We start from the raw sequence: 21432 nt of genomic DNA on the forward strand, positions 1-21432 counted from the left end.
GGTATTTGACAAAAACAAGTTCAATTAAAGTAGGGTAAGGTGGTAAATGACTACTTTTATGGATACCAAAGAGGGGTTTCAAAGTCTAGTTCTAGATCTAAGGTTTAATTTCATTAAAATTAGAGCTTTTCTTTCTCTTGATATAGGTATAGCACTAAAAACTATTTTATGTGTATCAGCCATGAATAAAATAATTTAGGGCCCAAAAATGGAACGAATGAAGGGATGAGAGAGAAAAAGACCATGATAATGGACAGAAACAAGAACCTAGAGAAAAGGAGATTGAACTTAGTTAGAAACACAATAATTTGAATCTCTCCAAATTCCAAGATGTAGTGAGGAAACTGTGCCTGCAAAGCCTTTGAAGTAATTTAATGAGCAGAAATGAAAACAAAGGGCCCTCAAGACTTTAAATAGCCAAACAACAGATAGTTTGGCCCAAAAGATTGTGAAGAAGCTGAAGGCAGCATCTTTTCAAATCTGAGGTGACAGAAACTAGATATGTTGCAGAGTGTATAAAAGAAACACTTTAAGAATATGTAATTTTGTCAACTAATGAAGATCATAATCCCTCTGGAACTTAGCAGACGGTCTGGGACAGTTGTAGTGGTCAAAAACCAAAATGGTCTTGAGTTCACCCTGCTGATGGGCCTCTCAAAATTTACCTGGACTTGTCTCAGGCCATAGACATACAATCTCTGCCTGGGCCCATGTGCAAAATCTTTGTAGTGTACTATAGGATTAGCCAGACCTTGCCTTTCCCTAGCATAGCCTTCAAGACCCCTGGGTCACCTCCCTGGTGCAATGAGCCACAAGAACTTAAATGGTGATCTAAATCATGGCTGATACACATAGAGGAAAACTGAGGAGTGGAATTGGACCAGCTGAGGAGGAAACATCTTTTCATTCTCTAAGGAATGGTGATCTGTATTCGCAGGTGCCATCAGATGTGTGTGTATGTGTGTGACAGAGAGATATAGAAACAGAGAAAAGAGAGGGAGGGAGGGAGAGGAAGAGGAAGAGACAGAAATGTAGTGGGAGGGGAGGAGAGGAGAGAGAAGGGGGGGAAGAGAATGGGAAAAGGAGAGAGAAGAGACAGAAACAAAGAGAGGAAGGGAGGAGGAGGAATGGCAGAGATAGAGAAGAGATAGAAGGAGACAGAGAGACAGAGACAGAGACATAGATTTTAATATATATCCCAGAGTTCTGGAGAGAAGACTTCAAAGGAGTCAAAGGCAGCCAGAATCATTCAGCAGCAGCAATTAGTCCAAGAGATGCAAAAATTTTAAGAATTAATTTGCCACCCCGTCTCCCAAGACCACACTCCCAAGGTGTCGAGCATTCTTTGAGTTTCTTCAACTCCCTTATCTAGCAATGATCATAAAGAACCAAGAGCTAGCCTCTCCTTTTTTGACAGGGTAAATCCAGTAGATGAGAGAAGGCTATGGTTAAGAGTTTCCCTAGATTTCAGCAAAGCATTGAATAATTTGCCATGCTATTCTTTTTAGATAGTAGAGAAAGATGTGGGTATATTACAAAGACTATAAAGGATATACTTATTACCAATTAGGAATTAAGATGAGTTAGGCTGTAGTACAATTTGGATCTAGTTAACTAGGCAGACCCAAACAATAATCATTAATAGGTACTGGTAGGAGACTGCCCCCAACAATCTGGGCTTGATTCTGTGTCATTTAATATGTTTTTTTCAATAATTTGGTAAAAACACAAATGACCTCTTCATATTTACAAGTGAATTTACAATATGAGACAAATTTACAATATGAGACAACATACCAAAAACTTATGGAATGCAGCAAAAGCAGTTCTTAGGGGAAGTTTTATATCTCTAAATGCTTACATGAATAAAATAGAAAAAGAGAAGATCAATGAATTGGGTATACAACTAAAAGAACCAGAAAAAGAGCAAATTAAAACTTCTCAATTAAACACCAAATTAGAAATATTGAAAACCAAAGGAGAAATTAATAAAATTAAAATTAAGAAAACTATCGAACTAATAATAAAACTAAGAGATGGTTTTATGAAAAAACCAATAAAATAGATAAACCTTTGGTTAATTTAATTAAAAAAAGAAAGAAGAAAACCAAATTGCCAGCATCAAAAATGAAAAGGGTGAAGCCACCACCAAGGAAGAGAAAATTAAAACAATAATTAGGAACTATTTTGCCCAATTGTATGCCAATAAATTTGACAATCTTAGTGAAATGGATAAATATTTACAAAAATAAAAATTGCCCAGATTAACAGAAGAGGAAGTAAAATACTTAAATAACCCCATCTCAGAAAAAGAAATTGAACAAGCCATTGATGAACTCTCTAGGAAAAAATCTCCAGGGCCAGATAGATTTACAAGCAAATTCTATCAAACATTTAAAGAACAATTAATTCCAATACTATATAGACTGTTTCAGAAAATAGGTGAAGAAAGAGTCTTACCAAATTCTTTTTATGATACAAATATGGCCCTGATACCTAAACCGGGAAGAGTCAGAACAGAAAAAGAAAATTATTGACCAATTTCCCTAATGAATGTAGATGTAAAAGTTTCAAATAAAATATTAGCAAATAGATTACAGCAACTTACCACAAGAATAATATACTATGACCAGATAGGATTTATACCAGGAATGCAGGACTGGTTCAATATTAGGAAAACTATCAGCATAATTGATCATATCAACAACAAAACTAGCAGAAACCACATGATCATCTCAACAGATGCAGAAAAAGCTTTTGACGAAATATAACACTCATTCCTGTTAAAACATTAGAAAGCATAGGAATAAATGGAGTCTTCCTTAAAATAATAAATAGCATCTACCTAAAGCCTTCAGCAAGCATCATATGTAATGGAGATAAGCTAGAAGCATTTCCAATAAGATCAGGTCTGAAACAAGGATGTCCATCATCACCACTGTTGTTCAATATCATACTGGAAACGTTAGTTTTAGCAATGAGAAGAAAAAAAAATTGAAGGTATTAGAATAGGCAAAGAAGAAACAAAGCTACCACTCTTTGCAGATGACATGGTGATATACCTAGAGAATTCTAGAGAATCAAATAAAAACTACTTGAAATAATAAACAACTTTAGCAAAGTGGCAGGCTATAAAATAAATCCACATAAATCATCAACATTTCTATATATTACCAACAAAGCCCAAGAGCAAGAGATAGAAAGAGAAATTCCATTTACACTTACTGTAGACATTACAAAATATTTAGGAGTCTGACAAAACAAACCCAGGAACTATATGAACACAATTACAAAACTCTTTTCATACAAATGAAGGCAGATCTAAATAATTGGAAAAACAGCAGTTGCTCATGGGTAGGCTGAGCTAATATAATAAAAATGACAATTCTACCTGAATTAATTTACTTTTTCTGTGCCATACCAAACTACCAAAAATTATATTATAGAGTTAGAAAAAATAATGACAAGATTCATTTGGAATAACAAAAGGTCCAGAATATCAAGGGAATTAATGAAAAGAAATAAAGGGGAAGATGGCCTAGACATTCCAGATCTTAAATTGTATTATAAAGCAGCAATCATCAAAACTGTTTAGTACTGGCTAAGAAATAGAGTGGTGGATCAATGGAATAGGTTAAGCATGCAAGATACAGTAGTCAATGACTATAGTAATCTATTATTTGATAAACCTAAAGACCCCAGCTTCTGGGATAAGAACTCCCTCTTTGACAAAAACTGCTAGGAAAACTGGAAAAGAGTATGGCAGAAACTAGGCATAGATCAAAATCCCACACCATATGCCAAAATAAAGTCAAAATGGGTACATGATTTAGATATAAAAGCTGGTACTATAGCAAATTGGGAGAGCAAGGAATAGTTTACTTTCATATTTATGAAGAACCAATGCAACCAAGATTAGAAGGAAGGTAGAAAATTGGGAAAGAATTTTTACAATTAGTCTCTCTGATAAGGGCCTCATTTCTAAAACATATAGAGAATCAAGTCAAATTTATAAGAATACAAGTAATTCCCCAATTAATAAATGGTCAAAGGATATGAACAGGCAGTTCTCAGATGAAGAAATTAAAGCCATCTATAGTCACATGAAAAATGTACTCTATATCACTATTGATTAGAGAAATGCAAATCAAAACAACTCTGAGGTACCACATCATGCCTATCAGAATGGCCAATGTGACGAAACAGGAAAATGATAAATGTTGGAGAAGATGTGGGAAAATTGGAACACTAATGCATTGTTGGTGGAGTTGTGAAATGATCCAATTATTTTGGAAAGCATTTTGGAACTATGCCCAAAGGGCTATAAAAATGTGCATACCCTTTGACTCAGCAATAGCACTTCTAGGGCTATATCCCAAAGAGATCACACAAATGGGAAAAGGACCCACATGTACAAAAATATTTATAGCATCTCTTTTTCTGGTGGCAAAGTACTGGAAATTGAGAGGATGCCTATCAATTGGGGAATGGCTGAACAAGTTGTGGTATATGAATGTAATGTAATACTATTGTGCTATAAGAAATAATGAACAGGCTGACTTCGGAAAAACCTGGAAAGACTTATATGGTCTGATGCTGACTGAAGTGAGCAGAACCAAGAGAAAATTGTACACAATAACAACCACATTGTGCAATGAGTAATATTAATAAACTTAACCCTTCCCAGCAATACAAGGATCTAAGATATCTCCAAAGGCCTCGTGATGAAAAATGCTATCCACATCCAAAGAAAGAACTATGAAGTTTGAATGCAGATCGAAGCATACTATTTGCTATTTTTTTTTCTTCTGTTGAGTTTTGTTTTCTCTTTCTGGTGGTTCCTCCTATTGGTTCTAATTCTTTCTTGCAACATCACTAATATGAAAATATGTTTAATAGGAATGTATATATATAGCCTATATCAGATTGTGCGCTGTCTTGGGAGGGTGGTGGGGAGGAAGGGGGAGAAAAATTTTAAACTCAAAAGCATATGGAAGTGATTGTTCATAAATCAAAATAAACTAATTAAAAAAAAGAAAGACATGATGAACAGGCTGACTTCAGAAAAACCTGGAAAGACTTGTATAGTCGGATGCTGAGTGAAATAAGCAGAACCAGGAGAATGTTGTACATAGTCACATCCACACTGTGCAATGACTAATATTGATAGACTTAACCCTTCTCAGCAATACAAGGATCTAAGACATCTCCAAAGGCCTCATGATGGAAAATGCTATCCACATCCAAAGAAAGAACTATGGAGTTTGAATGCAGATCGAAGCATACCATTTGCTATTTTTTTCCTCTGTTGTGTTTTGTTTCCTCTTTTTGGTGGTTCCTCTTATTGGTTCTAATTCTTACCTACAACATCACTAATGTGAAAATATGTTTAATACAAATATATATGTATAGCCTATATCAGACTGTGCACCATCTTAGGGAGGGAGAGAAAAATTTAAAACTCAAAAGCTTATGGAAGTGATTGTTGATAATTCAAAATAAATTAATTAAAAATTTTTTTAAAAGTTTAAAAAAAAAGGCACAAATGGCCTCTTTAAACTTACAAGTGACAAATAGCTGGGAGAAATAGTGTATTGATGACAGGATCCAGAAAAGTTTCAACAACCTCAGAAATTGTATTGAATCTAATAACACTAAATAATCAATAAATACACTTACACTTGGATTAAAAGGAGAGCCTTTTCACCACAACATTATGGGAGCTTTATGAATTGACAATAATTTGTCTGGAAAAAATCTGGGGATTGAGTTTACTAAGCAAGTCCCATTTCAGTCAAAAGTGTGATATGGCATTCAAAAAGGTAACAAAATGTTAAGCTTGACAACAAAATACCAAGCATCCAGGACTTGTCAGAACATATAGGCATTATGCCTGGTGCTCAAGGCCCCATTTTGAAAGAATATGAGTGATCTGAAGAGGGTTCATACATATGGGACAAAGGTAGTGAGAGACCTCAAATTCCTGCCATATATGAATCAAGTGAAAGAACAAGGGATATTTAACTTGGAGAAAACTTTGATAGATCTAACAATTGTTTTCAGGTTGGTGAAGGACTGTTAGATGGAAGAAGGGTTAGACTTCTTGCAATTGGACCCAGGTAACAGAATTAGTAACAACAGTGTGAAAAATGATTTTTCTTACTAATCATTATCTTGGAAACTCAGAGCTTCCCCATTTCCCTTTCTTTCTAAGTTCAGTCCTTCTTCAAAAGGACATTAAAATGTAATCAAAATGGGTCTATTCCTGGTCATTATGTTGCATAGACAGGTCTGGGAGAATGTTGATTCCTTCCTATTGTGAAGACAGGTGAATATGGAAATTGATATCTCTTTGACCAGGATTGAGGGACCTGGGTCACATACTGAAAGACCTTCATTTTAATATAGCCCCCCCCCACAGTTTATTGGCATCCCTTGGGAACACCTACTCTTCAAAGGGCATATAATCCATACCCCCCAAAAAAAATCCCAATTTGAGTCAGTTCTGAACTGACCCCTTTAGGGGGGCCCAGTTTTGGACTAAACTCCCATGCAATGCAAATCAAGCAAGCTTGAGAGAAATTAAACCATGGACCCATGCACCCCAATTTCATTTGTCTCTTTCTTAGAGCTGATTCTATTTCAAATTGAGTTTCTGTGGGGTTTGACAATGGGTGGGGATTTCAAAGAGGCAAATTTAGGATTCAAGTAAGAAAACACTTTTTAATTATCTGTACTATTCAAAAGTGAAAGGTTGCCTTAAAAGTAATTGGGTTTTTCCTTACTAGGAGTCTTCAAGTAAAGTCTAAATGACCAATTGTTTATTATATATTATTATATATTACTCCACTTTCCACACTATATATGGTCCAGCCAAACGACACTTCTTGCCATTCCTTCTTCACAACTATCTATCTCCCATCTCTGTGCCCTAGCCCAAGGTGTCTCCAGGCCTGGAATGTTCCCCTCCTCACCTCAGACTCATTGAATCCCTTGTTTCTTAGTTCCCTTCAAAGCTGAGTTCAATTGCTACTTGGTTGTGGTGGATATGTTCTCATTTGCATGAGATGTGAAAGTTAATGGAAGAAGTATGAATGGATATGGAATTTGAGAGCTACCATAATGAGTCTGAGTCTTGGTAAATAAGTGGGAATGTAACTGAGTAGCTGTGATGCCTTTTGGTAGTGCCCTGAGTGGTATGAGATGAGAAGGATTGTGCACGGGAATAGAGATGTGACCTGGTTGCTTAAACTCACCCTCAGTATATACCTGTATGGAGTGAACAATGATGAAAGGCTAGAAAATCAGATTCCATTCTGCCCAATGCCTGTGAATCATGATCACCTAAGCTCTCTTGGTTTGTATTTCAGAAGGAGAACTTGAGGAGGTGGGCAAATGAGTGGTGGTGCTTTAGACAGTGTGGTGCATATCTCTTATTCTAGTTTGAGTCTATTAACTGATGTAATAATTACAAAATACTCAGCTCTTTTGGAATCTGGTGAAAGGGTCTTCGAGGACCTCCAAGGGTTTTAGAAATACATTTTATCTTTATGAAACCACATATCATCTCCAAGAATGGTTAAACTTGGTCACTTAAATAAGAAAAGCAAATACAAGCTATTTTAAAAAATAAAATCTCACAATTGCATGGCATAATTTCAGCTTAAATTATTCTTCTCAGGGAGTTGTTTTATGGAACATTCAGACCTACCAATAAGGACAGGGCTTTTAGGGTTATTTTAAAGGAAGTATATTACCACATGGGAATTAAGTTTTCTTTGATGTTAAATTCTTTTGAAGAAGATAGTTTTGAAGCAGAAGATATATTGCCAGAGGAACCAGAAAGAATGGGAAACCAGTACCACGACTTTGGCTGAGAGGATATCCCCTACTTTTTTGGGGGGTGGGGTACTTAATAGAGGTGGCTGGTTTATCACATCCAATACCTAATTATCCCTGTTCCTTAGGAGCTTTTCTTTAAACTATTGTTTAAAACATGTTAAGAGCAATTCTCCTATGTGTACAGTATTCCAAGACCACCAGGCATGCACTATTCTTTTCAGGTTCACCCTAAAGAAAGTAATCATTGTTAGTTTAATCTTCAAATATGAAGATTCAATTCAACAAATGTTTACAAAATGCCTATTTCATTTTTCATTGAGTTGTTTAAATGTATTTTTATGCTCATATCAATTGGATTTCTTTATATTTGTTTATACTCCTCTGTCCAAGACAATATGTAAAGAGATTTTTAAAAGGTACCTCATGTCTAAAACACTTACAAATGTCTAGAGCATACCTAAGTATTTTTGTTATCAAAACTCAAAATGGTTTACCCCTTGGAACTTACCATGTGAACTCTACTTAAAAGTATTCCAACATTGCTACACAGGATCATAGATTATAATGGGAAGGGGATGCAGAAAACATTAATTCCAACCCCTTCTTTTTCAGATGAAGAAAATGAGGCACAAAAATGTTCAAGAATTACCCAGGGTCACACAACTGAACCCAGCCTGAAACCAGATCTTAAGCTACCCTGGAAACTTGATGAGTTTTCTTTAGGTAATAAATCTCATTACAAATATACTGGTAGGTAAATAAAAATGTTGGGAAACTGAAGCACATACCCACTTTAGATGTCATAGGGCTGCTTTTAGGTAGGGGGACTAGCTGACCACCTACTGATATGATTTCATGCAATGCTGTTTGATGTTTGGAAGTCCACCATTAGAACTTCTTTCATATAACTTAATATTTCAACCTCAAAATGTCATTAATGCCAAGATCTGTTATCAGTTATTTATACTTTAATGGGAATGAAGACAATGGTGATTTTTGAATATGGAACAAGAGACTAGACAGCCAAGAAAGGGGAAGAGAATGTCATACAAGTTAGAGGAAAGGGTAGAGGCTTCATCTGCTTCAAAATTTTGCTTCAGGACAATTCTGGTTATCATAAATTATCTTTGAGCCTATTACTTCACTCACTCATTCATTTATTCAAAAAACATTTGCTGAGTCTTTTAATGTAATGTTGGATGTGTGGAAGGGTACGAAGATGAAAGACAAAGTTGGTTCATGCCTTCACGGTGCCTATGGTCTAGTGGGAGAGATAAGACATGCTTAAATAGCTATAATACAAATTAGAATGATTTAGTGACTAGGAAAGGATAACTACTATATTAGAAATTCAAAGAGTGGGGGAGCCACTTTTGGTTGATGGGGAGGGATTAAAGGAGGAGTGGGGTGAGAGAGGAAGACTTCATTGAGAGAGTAGCAATTAGACTGGCTCTTACAAAGGGTTAGGATCATGCCAGGTGGAGGTTGGGGAAAGGGATTCCAGGCAAAGGTAAAAATATGTAAGAATGTTCAATGGATAGGAATATAATACTTTGGCTGCACAATAGGATGGTAAAGAATAGTAGTGAGGGGTGGAGTCAAGATGGCTGAGTAAAAGCAGTGACTTGCTTGAGCTCTCCCCCAAACCCCTCCAAATACCTATAAAAAATGGCTCTAAACAAATTCTAAAGCAGCAGAACCCACAAAAAGACAGAGTGAAACAAATTTCCAGCCAAACACAGCCTGGATGGTTGATTGGAAAGGTATATTGTGCCGGGCTGGGAGGGGAGTGCAGTGCGGTGTGGGTGCGCAGGCTGCAGCAAACCTGGAGCAGGCCTCAGGGGGCTGAATTGCGGGCAGCTGTGGCGGAGTGGGAAAGTCTGTTTCTGGTGCTAAAAGAGAAGCTAGGTCTCAGCCCCATTCCCTGAGGGTGGTGGCTGCTTCCTGAACTTCTGGCCCACACACTGAGGAGGAATCAAGTGACTGCTCACAGTCACAGATTGCAGGGATCTCTCTGCTGGTTCAGGATCCTCTTGCTTTGCCCATGCTTGGATCTGGGTCACAGTTCTGGGTGGCGGTCCTAGGGCGAGGAGGAGCACTGGTGTGGTGGAGCTGGTAGTGGCTGTGGAGAGGAAACCCTCCTCACAGTTCCAAGACAGAAAAGAGTGCTCATAGACCAGAGCACAGGCCAGGAAAGGAGTAAACATCTCACCCTTGATCATAGCACCTTGGAAGAACTGAAAATTTACAGGTCCCTAGAAGTATCTCTGAAAACAGCTGCACAAAACCCCCAAAGCTTGGGACAGTCCATTCTCCACACTGCAAACAGACTCCTACCTTAACAAAGAGTTTATAACTCAAGTAATTGGCTGATATCATGAGCAAGCAGCGCAAAAAGAGTCAGACCATAAAATTGTTCTTTGGTGACAAAGAAGATCAAAACATGCAACCAGAACAAGACAATGAAGCCAAAGCTCCTACATCCAAAGCCTCCAAGAAAAATATGAATTGGTCCCAGGCCATGGAAGAGCTCAAAAAGGATTTTGAGAAGCAAGAAAGAGAATTAGAGGAAAATTTGAGAGTGATGCTAAAGGAGACCCAAAAAAGTACTGAAGAAAATAACACCTTAAAAAATAGCCTAACCCAAATGGCAAAAGAAGTCCAAAAAGCCAATGAGGAGAAGAATGCCCTACAAAGCAAAATTGGCCAAATGGAAAAGGAAGTCCAAAAGCTTACTGAAGAAAATACCTCCTTAAAAATTAGAATGGAGAAATTAGAAGCTAGTAACAGTTTGAGAAATCAAAGCACTGTAACACTAATCAAAAGGAATGAAAAAATAGAAGATGTGAAATATCTCATTGGAAAAACAACTGACCTGGAAAATAGATCCAGGAGAGAGAACTTAAAAATTATTGGACTATCTGAAAACCATGATTAAAAAAAGAACCTAGACATCATCTTTCAAGAAATTATCCAGGAAAACTGCCCTGATATTTTAGAACCAGAGGGCAAAATAGAAATCGAAAGAATCCATCAATCACCTCCTGAAAGAGATCCCCAAAGGAAAACTCCTAGGAATGTTGTAGCCAAATTCCAGAATTCCCAGGTCAAGGAGAAGATATTGCAAGCAGCCAGAAGGAAACAATTCAAGTATTGTGGAAACACAATCAGCATAACACAAGATTTAACAGATTCTACATTACGGTCGGAAAGACATGGAGTATGATATTCCGGAGGGCAAAGGTGATAGGATTACAACCAAGAACTACCTACCCAGCAAAACTGAGTATAATCCTTCAGGATAAAAAATGGTAATTCAATGAAATAGGAGACTTTCAAACATTCCTGTGGGAAAGACCAGAGCTGAATAGAAAATTTGACCTTCAAATACAAGACTGAAGTGAAACATGGAAGAGGTAAACAGGAAAGAGAAATCATAAGAGACTTATTAAAGTTGAACTGTTTACATTCCTGCAGGGAAAGATGATATTTGTAACTCATGAGTCCTTTATCAGTATTAGGGTAGTGGGAGGGAAAAATTATATGTATGTATAGATAGATAGATAGATAGAGGGCACAGGGTGAGTTAAAGATGAAGGGTGACATCTGGAAAATAAAATTAAGGGGTGAGAGAGGATTATACTGAGAGAAGAACAAAGGGAGTAGTAGAATGAGGTAAAATATCTCACATGAAACAGACAAGAAAAGGCTTTTACAGTGGAGGGGAAATCGGGGAAGGTGAGAGGGAATGAGTGAATCTTATTCTCATAGGATTTGGCTTAAGGAGGGAATAACATGCACAATGGGGTATGGAAATCTATCTTACCCTACAGGAAAATAAGGGGGGAAGGGAACAAGAGAGCAGGGGGATGATGGAGGGGAGGGCAGATTGGAGGAGGGGATAATCAAAAGCAAACACTTCTGAGGAGGGACAGGGTCAAAAGAGAATAGAATAAATGGGGTGTAGGATAGGATGAAGGGAAATATACTTAGTTTTTCACAAGACTATTATGGAAGTGTATTGCATGACTACACATCTATAACCTGTATCGAGATGCTTGCCTTTTCAATGAGGGTGGGTGGGGAGGGAGGAAGGGAGAAAATTTGTAACCCAAAGTTTTAAAAACACATGTTAAAAATAAAAAAAGTGAAAAAAAGAGTAGTAGTGAAAAATAACATCAGAGGAAAAAAGGTTGGAATCAGGTCATGATGAGATTGGCGATCTTCCATCTGAGGAAGGGAGAACATCCTTACCCTTCCTCTTGGTGCTGTTGTCCTGGCTTCTCCGCTGGATCTGAACTTACTTTGCAAGAAAGTGCTAGAACTGGCAATCTATGTGTTCCTGATTTGTGACATTCCGTACTCCTTGTTATAGTACAGACTATCCCTCATACCCAGAATGTTCTCCTTCTTCAGCTCCACATCTTGGAGCCCCTGATTTTTTTTGCAATTCAAGACTCAGCTTGAGGATCACCTGTTACAAAATATCTTCCCTGACTCTACTTGTTTTTCGCCTGCCCAAATACTTCATATTTATTTTGCATATATATTTTGCTTTTGCTTATCTGTGTGTGCCCCTCCAATAGAATACAAGCTCCTTGAGGGCACGGACTGTTTCAATTTTGTCTTTGCTTCTCACAGCCTAACACAGTGCCAAACACACACACACACACACACACACTCACACATGTATATATATATATATATATATACACATATATATGTTTCTGTGCATATATACATGCTCATGGAATGAGCATGCTCATGGAATTGAACTGAATGAAAACAGGTGGTAAATCTGTTTATAATGGAAGGTTACTGCTCCTTGATATTGTGTAGTCCCCAATACCCTCTTTCCAGGCTACATGGCAAGTTTCACTGGCTTGAAGTGCCATGTCAAAGATATGGGCAAGGGGGAGCTACGAGTTTTATTGTTGTTGTTGTTGTTGTTGTTGTTGTCATAGAAACCACTCTTAGGGTTGACTGCAACTATCTCATCCTTTCAGGGCCAAATAAAGTAGATAACTTGATTAAATGTGATGCCTTTTCTTCAAAAAGTGTTCACGAAGCTACCATTCATCCTCCCTTTATCCCTGTGAAACAAGTATGACCTCAGTCTTTTAAAAACAGGGGAAGTGAAGTATAGAGCAGGTAAGAAACTTTCCCAAGATTGCACACTTAGCTGGGTTTGGTCAAGCTTTTGCCAGGGTCTCCTCCAAGGCTATTGCTCCTTCCCCTAGATTATCAATGTCTCTTTATTGGTGAATATGTAACATTATTTCTCTCTCCAAACCAGGATAATTTTTGTCTGTAATTAATGTAATGGCTCTCTTCTGATGACTCAAAATCTTATAGTCTACAGTTCATCAGCATATATGCACAGAAGCCCCTTCCAAGCTCATTTTTACATATGTGAGCCAAAATCAAGAATTCAGGATGATACTAAACAAATGGAAGCTTTTACAATTTTTTTAAAGATTTCTAACCAGCATATGTTTGAAAACAGAATGCTTCTATTGGGCCATTTTCATCTCCAGGAGAGGTTTTATACATTCTGCAGGGTGGTGGAGATCGTATTTGATGAGCCCTGTCACTCAGGTAGATTCCATGAGGGTTGAATGTGGCTTTCTGGTTAAACCACACTTGGGTTTTCAACTCTTAGCATGCTACAAGACAATTAGAAATCAGGTGATTCACGAGAGCTCCTTGTGCCTTTTTGAAGGACAATTTGAAAAAAGGGCTGATTTCTGACTAATCAAAGTATTATCTCAGTTCAAATGCAAAAAGGTTTTTAGAATTATTTGTGCCTGTTATTTCTGACAAATGAACTCTCAGCATCCACCTACAACGACATGGCAGTAACCTTGCACCAATAAAACAAGAATTCTATTTCTCATAACAAGACAGAAGGTTGATTTTTAGTTTCTTTAAATAATACAAGAGTATCTTAAAAGAACACAGCAGTATGGACACAATATACACCCAGGGCCAAGATGATTATCGTCATGAAAATACATTATCACATCTGGTTTCACATAAAAATATACAAGAGTGCATATTCAGCAACTCATGTCTGGCCACATCCTGTCATCGGTGATGACATTTACAGGAAGTTATTCATTTCCTACATTTTCTGGGCTCTAATTGTTTCAGAAAAAAAAAAAGTAGTTTATTTCTGCATTCTATGCGTTGCTTAAAATGGAATCAAAATTGTAAGGTTAGTAAAAATCATGCAATCATTTTCACACTTGGGATTAAGAATGAAGTTGCTAAGAGGATAAATGGCTGCCAGAGAATTAAAGGTAAAGTGCGAGAGGTGGTTAAGCCTGGAGCTCCTGACAGGTGTTGCTACAAGACTGTTTAAAGCTCCTTCAATCTGTTCACTGTGTTTGGAGCCAAGTACAAAAATGTAGCTCTGGAAATAAGACAGGCATTGCTGTTTAGACAGCTCCTAACGAGGCAGGATTTGAAAAAGGCTAAATTCACTTGTTTTGGGATGAATGAACAAAGTAAACAGAAGTGGTGAGTCCAAGTAAAGCATGGCAGAAGAAGGGAGCTCAGCAAGGTGTTCCAACAGCAGGCGCATCTGGTCACCAAAGAATAAATGACCTAGAGTGGACCAGGAGCGATTGCCTTGGGAACAAGAAGTTGACTCAAGAGCGTTATTTTAACCACCTTTTTTTTTCCTTCCAAATGGAGAACTAAGGGAATCATTTTTTCTTTTAAAAATTTCTACATAATTAATTGGGTTTGAGATCTCTCATACCCCTCTCCTGATAGGCCCTTACCTATGTCTCCTCTCTGGTCAGACGGCTAAAAAAAAAATGAAAGAAAATCTGAATAAAAAGTAATCTGAATTGCCTACATAATTTTACACGCAGAAGAGGCAAATCACTTCTTGTCAAGGATGGTCTTTCCTGTTTCATCTTTGATTCGAACCCTGCCCGACATATACTTCGTTTCCTGATGGCCAGTGTTATATACAGTCTTGACGGTACCATCAGGGAATTCCCTCCTCTTGAATTGTGAAGTGTGGATCTCCTTCTGCCCATTACTGAATATAATGGTTTTATCTCCATTCCTAATGGGAGAAAATTAGTCTTATAAAATGCTTGGTATAGTAGCCAATACTAAAACTATACAGAAATAGGTGGGAGATATCACTGCTACATAGACCTGCTTTCCTCATACAGTATCTTAGGTGTTCTTAGGAGCTCACAGAATCATTTGGTGTTAAAAATTGTCACATCATCAAATTGAAAATGATCAATTCTTTCACTGCATATTTTAAAAAATTAACCATATTTATTATAGGTATTTAATTTATATAAATGGGGTAGCTAGATGGTACAGCGGATAGTGCTTAGCCTGGAGTCAGGAAGACTCATCTTCCTAAGTTCAAATCAGGCCTCAGGTACTTACTAACTGTGTGACCCTGGGCAAGTCACTTCACCCTATTTGCCTCAGTTTCCTCATCTGTAAAATAATCTAGAGAAAGAAATGGCAAACCACTCCAGTATCTTTGCCAAGAAAACCACAAATGGGGTCACAAAGAGTCAGACACAAAAACAAATTTAACAACAACAATACATTTATATTATTAATCATACTTATTAATCACATTTAATGAATTTAACCAAAACTGATCACAGATTTTCTCAGATATGCTTCAGGTAGGTAATGGTTTAAAATCTGGCTTTACTTTTCATTGAAGAAACTTTAAACATGGCAATCGACAATGAAATAAATGTTAGATAATATTTACTGAACACCCATTTTCTAAATGGGTGTTGAGTGACTCAGACAAGGTCCACAATAGCACACGAACAACAGAATAAAAGAAATCCTCCAGAATTCATGTTACTTTTTCTCTACCTTTGCTCTTAGCCAGGTAACAGGAACTGGCCTGTGACAGCCTTGTTTTGATCCCCTGCACAATGGATAGTCCTGGTTACACCCATGAAAAATGATACTTTCTTCACCTGAAATGCTCAGCCACTCTACCTTGTCCTCTTAGTTTTCCTGGCTTCCTTCAAATCTCAGTTCAAATCTCGTCTTCTATAGGAGACTTTTCCCCAGTCCCCTCACACCCCTTAGGGAGGCATTTTTACCTACTCCTATTGCTGTTCAGTCACTCAGTCATGTTCGACTCTTTGTGACCCCATGGACCAATTTGTCCAAGGTGTTTTCTTGGCAAGGATACCAGAGCAGCTTGCCACTTCCTTCTCCAGTATATGTCTCATCCTTAGCAATTTACATTCTGTCTCCCTCATTAGAATGTATGCCACTTGAAGGCAGGGACTGTTAATCTTTTTTTGTATCCCCACCATATACAGTGCCTGGTACATAGTAAGCACTTGATAAATGCTTTTTGAATGATTGCTAATTTGAATTTTCCACCAATACCTAAGGGAATAAAAAGAAAAAAGAGTAGAAGGAAAACAGAAAATGGTGCCTTAGATTTCCATAAACTCACAATGCTAACCTTTCTACTTTCACCAATGTGCCATCGGGGAACACTGTCTTCTCATGGGTGACACCGAGGTGTTTCACTGTCCCATCTGGAAACACAATCTCCTTAGTGCCGTTGGGATGGTGTTTTTCTACAGGAAGCAATTTTTTAAACAGTGTAAGTATATTAAATTGAGTCCATTTTTTCTTGAGCAATTTCATGAATTGTACTTTTTAGGACATTGTCAGGAACAGAGGGATTGATTTATAGTTTGACTGCCTCTAAGAAAAAGTTGAAGGGCATGTATCTTGAAAAGCACAAAATTTACCATTTTAAAAAATGCTTTAGAATTAAAGAGCATGCTTGTAGTATTGCAATGTAATTAGCCAGGAATTCCTGCATGAGACATATCCTAAATTTATACCCTTTTTTCTTTTTTTTTTTTGTAAATGTTCTTTTTTAAAATTTTGAGTTCCACGTTCTCTAATGTGATACCCATTATACATGTGAACTCATGTAAAACATAGTAAATTTATACTCTCGTGGAGTCACTCCAACTTAAAAATCTCTAATCAATTCCCAATGCCTATATGATGCAGCCCAAATTCTTAAATGTGGCTTTCAAATTCCTCCAAAATCCAGATCCAACCTATTTTTTTTTTGTTTTAGTCTCCAATCCCACCTTGCCTCTCCTTATCTCCACAGGCGACCTGCCAGTCCTGCCAAATGAAATACTTACCCACCCCAAATCACACCTCAAACTCTCCTGCATCATCAGAAGTCCACCTGAAGGATTATCCACTCCAACCCCCTTGTGTGACAAGTGAGGAAACTGAAGTCCCAAAAAGCTAAATGACTTCTTTCAAATGATACAGGTGGCAAAGCTCATATTCCACTTCCAGATCCAACATCTTTCCATAACACCAGACCTATTTCCTCTACTGATATTTTATACTCATCCGAAACGTCCTAACTTTTCTCCTGCTAAAATCTAATTTGTCCATTAAGTTCCAGTCCAATTCAACTGCTCTGTAAAACCCTCATTGCCTACCCTGGTCAGTTTTCTCTCTCAGCCCCTGTGCTACTTATAGGCAGTGTGGTTTGGGAGGATGAGCACTGCACCAGAAGTCAGGAGACTGGAGGTTAAATCCTATCTCTGCCACTAACTAGTTGTGTGAGGTTGAACAAGTCATAAGCAGCCAACTTTTGCCTGGGCCTTCCCAAACCATGAAGTTCCTTCACCCCAGCTATTTTCCAACCTGCCATTAGGCAGGTTGACACTACCCCCTCCACCTCTTGCTCTGTGAACTGTAATCAAATCAACACTAGTATTGGTTCTGGAAACAGCATGTCAATTGATTGCCGCTATCCACTTTGTTATCTCTCATGTCAAGAATTACTTAGGGCAAATGATCAGATTCAGTTTTATTTTTTTTTTTATTTTTTTAGGCAATTGCCCAGGGTCACACAGCTAGTAAGTGTCAAGAGTTTGGTCTGAGGTCAGATTTGAACTCAGGACCTCCTGACTTCAGGGCTGGTGCTCTATCTACTACGCCACCTAGCTGCCCCCTCAAATTTAGTTTTGAAGAAGGCTTGACAGAGATAAGCATAGGGAAGCAGCATAGTGCAAGGTAAATGACTGGATTTGGAGTTAGGCAATCTGTCTTTTACATCTTATGTGACAGAAGAGGCATCGCTTAATATCTCTGGATCCCATTTTTCTTATCTGCAAAATAAATTGGACTAGATATCCTCTGAGGTCTCTCTTGATTCTAAATCCATGTTTCTAATACCAACCTCAATCAGGAGAAGAAATAGAGGCAGTGTGACATAGTGGTAGAAGACTGGTCTTAGAGCTAAGACCTACATTCAAGGTTTTCCTTTGACGCGTAATGGAAATGTTGCCATGGTCAGATAATTTAATCTATTAGTGCCCCCTAGGTGATTCTCTAAGACTTTAAGTGAAAGACAAATGCTAATCTGTATTAGTATAGAGAGTTTACACACTGGGGATTCCCTGTATCCCTGCAGTTCCAGGTATAAGCATGCTTTTCCAACTCAGTCATTTTCCAAACTGCCTTTGAGCACGTATACCATTCCCTTTACCTCTTGCCCTGGGAATTATAATCAACTCAGCATTACCATTGCTTCAAAAAAGGCATGTCAACTGACTGCCCTGGTTTTCTATTCATCATCCCCGTGACTTTCCCTCCTAAAATTCGCCAAAGAACAGTAACACCACTTAAAATTCCTATGGAGTAATTTGGCGACAATTTTACAGCTGGATAAGCTAAGACTCAGACAGTTTAAAAGGTTCAGTGACAGAAAGAAAATCTAGGTCTATAAAGTACTTATCATTTTCAAGAGAACTGAATTAACGTTAATCAATCATCCTCCATGGCAGCTGTGAGCCAGGAAGTCTAATCCTTCATTTTCAGTGATTTGCTTAAGATCACTAAGAGGAGTCCTTTGCCTTGACTCTGATGGAGGCTGAAACGTTTCTCATGCCTTCTTCTGAGTTTGGCCCACCCCATATGTGACATACTGCCAGAGTTAAAAGTTGAATCAGGCACATAACCACATAGGCTGAAAGTTAAGGACAGGAAGGAGAAAGAAATGACAGGAAGGGCAGAAACAAAGAAAACAAGTTCATGGTTCTTGTTTTGAAGAAGACAATGAGAAAGGCTTCATTCCTCTACTGGATTTGCCAATGTCAGAAAAAAAAAAAAGTTTACATGCACATTATTTACAGTAAGGATGGCCTGAACAGCATATACAGTATAATGGCTAGAAAGGATTTAGCATAAAATCTAGAGCCACAGAGCTTTCTCTTACTGCTTTCTCTAGCAGTTACATGCAACAAGCAAGTCAACAGGTACAGAATGGTTCTTTTTTTGTAATAAATAAATAAACAGCATTCAAAAATTTAGAAATGCAGAGGGAGGAGTTAACAACAGGTTATGACTTCAGGTGGCTCAAACACAAAGAAACATGCTTAGGCCAAGAGCCACTGAGATTCACACAATGAATGTGACACACAAAGGGTTTCACTGTGTGAGTTTATCCAAGTCTTATACATTTTTTTAACTTCCAACATTTCAAGAATCTATGATTTTGTTGGCACAGACACTCCTTCCACCAACATAGATCATAACCTCATGATGGTCCTAGCTGGAATGTCTTGGCTGAAAACAAAAACAAAAACAAATCACTCAGAAGTAAACCTGTCCAAACCTATCTAGGCCGGTCTTAGACAACAGACATGCAGTCCATGGGTCACCAGCTGAAAATATTTTCGGTTTGGTGGGGCCTGCCAGAGTTTGGAACCCCCTAACAAAGGCTTCAAGACCCCGGAGGTCACCTCCATATCCTAGTGAGGCATCAGGATTTTCATGAAGAAGAAAAAGCACTTGTTTAAATCTAAGTTTTCTCACTTGAAGAATGGGATGACCAAAACCAATACACCTCAAAACTGTGAAGCATATGGCGAGCCCAAAATTCTGTCTCCAAGGTGTGATTGGGAAGGAAGAAGATGCATACTTGAGCAAATGTAACAGAATTTACACATTCAAATGAATGCTAACTTGAAGTTGGAATGGACCTGAGAGGTTATCCAGTCTTACTCAGGCTTAATCAGGAACTCTATAGGCCCTGGCAAGTATTTATCCAACCTGTACAGGTACTGGAGAGTTGGGTCTAGAGTTTGGAGCCTCCAACATCTCCACTACTAGCTGTGTAACCCTTGGCAAGTGACTCAACCTCTGTTTACTTCAGTTTCCTCATCTGTAAAATGGGAATAATGGTAGTATTTATCTCCTAGGGTTGTTTTGAGGATAAAATGAGATAATAGTAGACAGTATTTAAATGTTAACTATGATTTTGATTATGATTATGATTTTTACTTAAAGAAAATGAGAATTCAAGAAGCAGGATCTGCTCTTGTTTTCAGCAGTATTTTCCTCAGAAATAACTTGTCACATGCTCTTGGGACATCCTACGGCCCTAAATCAAGTTCTTCCTGCATTTCTATTCTCATTAAAAACTGACGCCTTCTGCTGCTGCTATTTGTCATTCCTTTATCCATGAAATAGAGATTAAAGTGACCTGTAGAACCACTCTCACAGTTGTTCTTAAAGATCCATTTCAATAACTTACGGAAAGTGCCTTAGGTACCTTAAAATGCCACATAAATGTCAGCCTTAATAATAATGGCAATTATTATTAGTGGCATTAAAGATTTTTTGTTTGTTCGTTTGTTTTAATACTAGGAACTGAATACCAAAGCAGCAAAGAAATGAAATCTCATGTTCACTCTAATTAGCTGCACTGCATAGTTTTTCTTTTTAATTGGTCAGTGTTTTAGCGCCAAAGTTACCATGAGGGAAAATGTATTTTTGTCATCAGATGTAGTGAGAGAATAGATCACCTCCCCACCAGCCACAATTGCCCCATAGAGTTCGTACTTTGGAAGTACCCATTTTCTCTGTAACACTGAAGTGTGGTCCAGGCAGAGGAAGTAAACACAATGGTAAACACATGATCCAGTGCTGACCTCACTCTGCATCCAGTGAGCTTTCCATGGACTCATTTAAACCAAGAAGAAATACATGACTTTTTCACTGTGGCCACTGTCTCTGGAACCAAGCAGATGCTTTCTTAAAAATTAAAAGTTAAGTGTAAGATTATGCCCTCATTAGATTCAATGTAATAAAGGAATAGCTACAAGGGGAACCCAATGAAGAAGACTTGAAATGTATTTTTTTCTATGAATGTGCTTTAAAAAAAATTCCTTAAATCAAATAGAGGTGCTAAACTACTGGCAGATGACCGACTGGTGATTATAATGAACTCTGGGCAAGTCACTGAAACCCTCTATGCCTAGGCGATTGGGTGGCACAGTAGATAGAGTGCTGGACCTGAAGTCAAGAAGACCTGAGGTACAACTCCACCTCAGACGTTAATTGTGCACCTTTGGAAAAGTCACTTGACGTCTGTTTGCCTCAGTTTCCTCAACTGTAAAATAGGGACAATAATAGCACCTACCTCCCAGGATTGCTGGGAGGATCAAATGAGATAATATCAGTAAAGTGCCTGGCACATAGTAGGCACTTAATAAATGCTTGCTCACTTCCCTTGTT

The 21432-nt window shown here is 37.9% G+C and overlaps 1 protein-coding gene across 2 annotated transcripts in view; it reads right to left on the minus strand.

Annotated features, from left to right (window-relative positions):
- Window positions 1-13765: 13765 nt before the first annotated feature.
- TCP10L2 (t-complex 10 like 2) overlaps window positions 13766-21432 on the minus strand; it is a 39267-nt gene continuing 31600 nt past the window's right edge. Inside the window, exons 12-13 of one of the 2 annotated variants that reach the window (XM_027843557.1) lie at window positions 16328-16445; window positions 13766-14923 (exon numbers count right to left, since the gene is read on the minus strand). In XM_027843557.1, coding sequence (XP_027699358.1) covers window positions 14734-14923; window positions 16328-16445 — 308 coding nt within the window. In that variant the 3' untranslated portion in view covers window positions 13766-14733. Of the gene's footprint in view, window positions 14924-16318; window positions 16446-21432 lie in introns of both variants that reach the window. The other variant, XM_027843556.1, reaches the window with a different exon arrangement.

The sequence above is a fragment of the Vombatus ursinus genome, unplaced genomic scaffold, assembly GCF_900497805.2.
Source record: "Vombatus ursinus unplaced genomic scaffold, bare-nosed wombat genome assembly UNPS02014923.1, whole genome shotgun sequence".
Lineage (NCBI taxonomy): Eukaryota > Metazoa > Chordata > Mammalia > Diprotodontia > Vombatidae > Vombatus > Vombatus ursinus.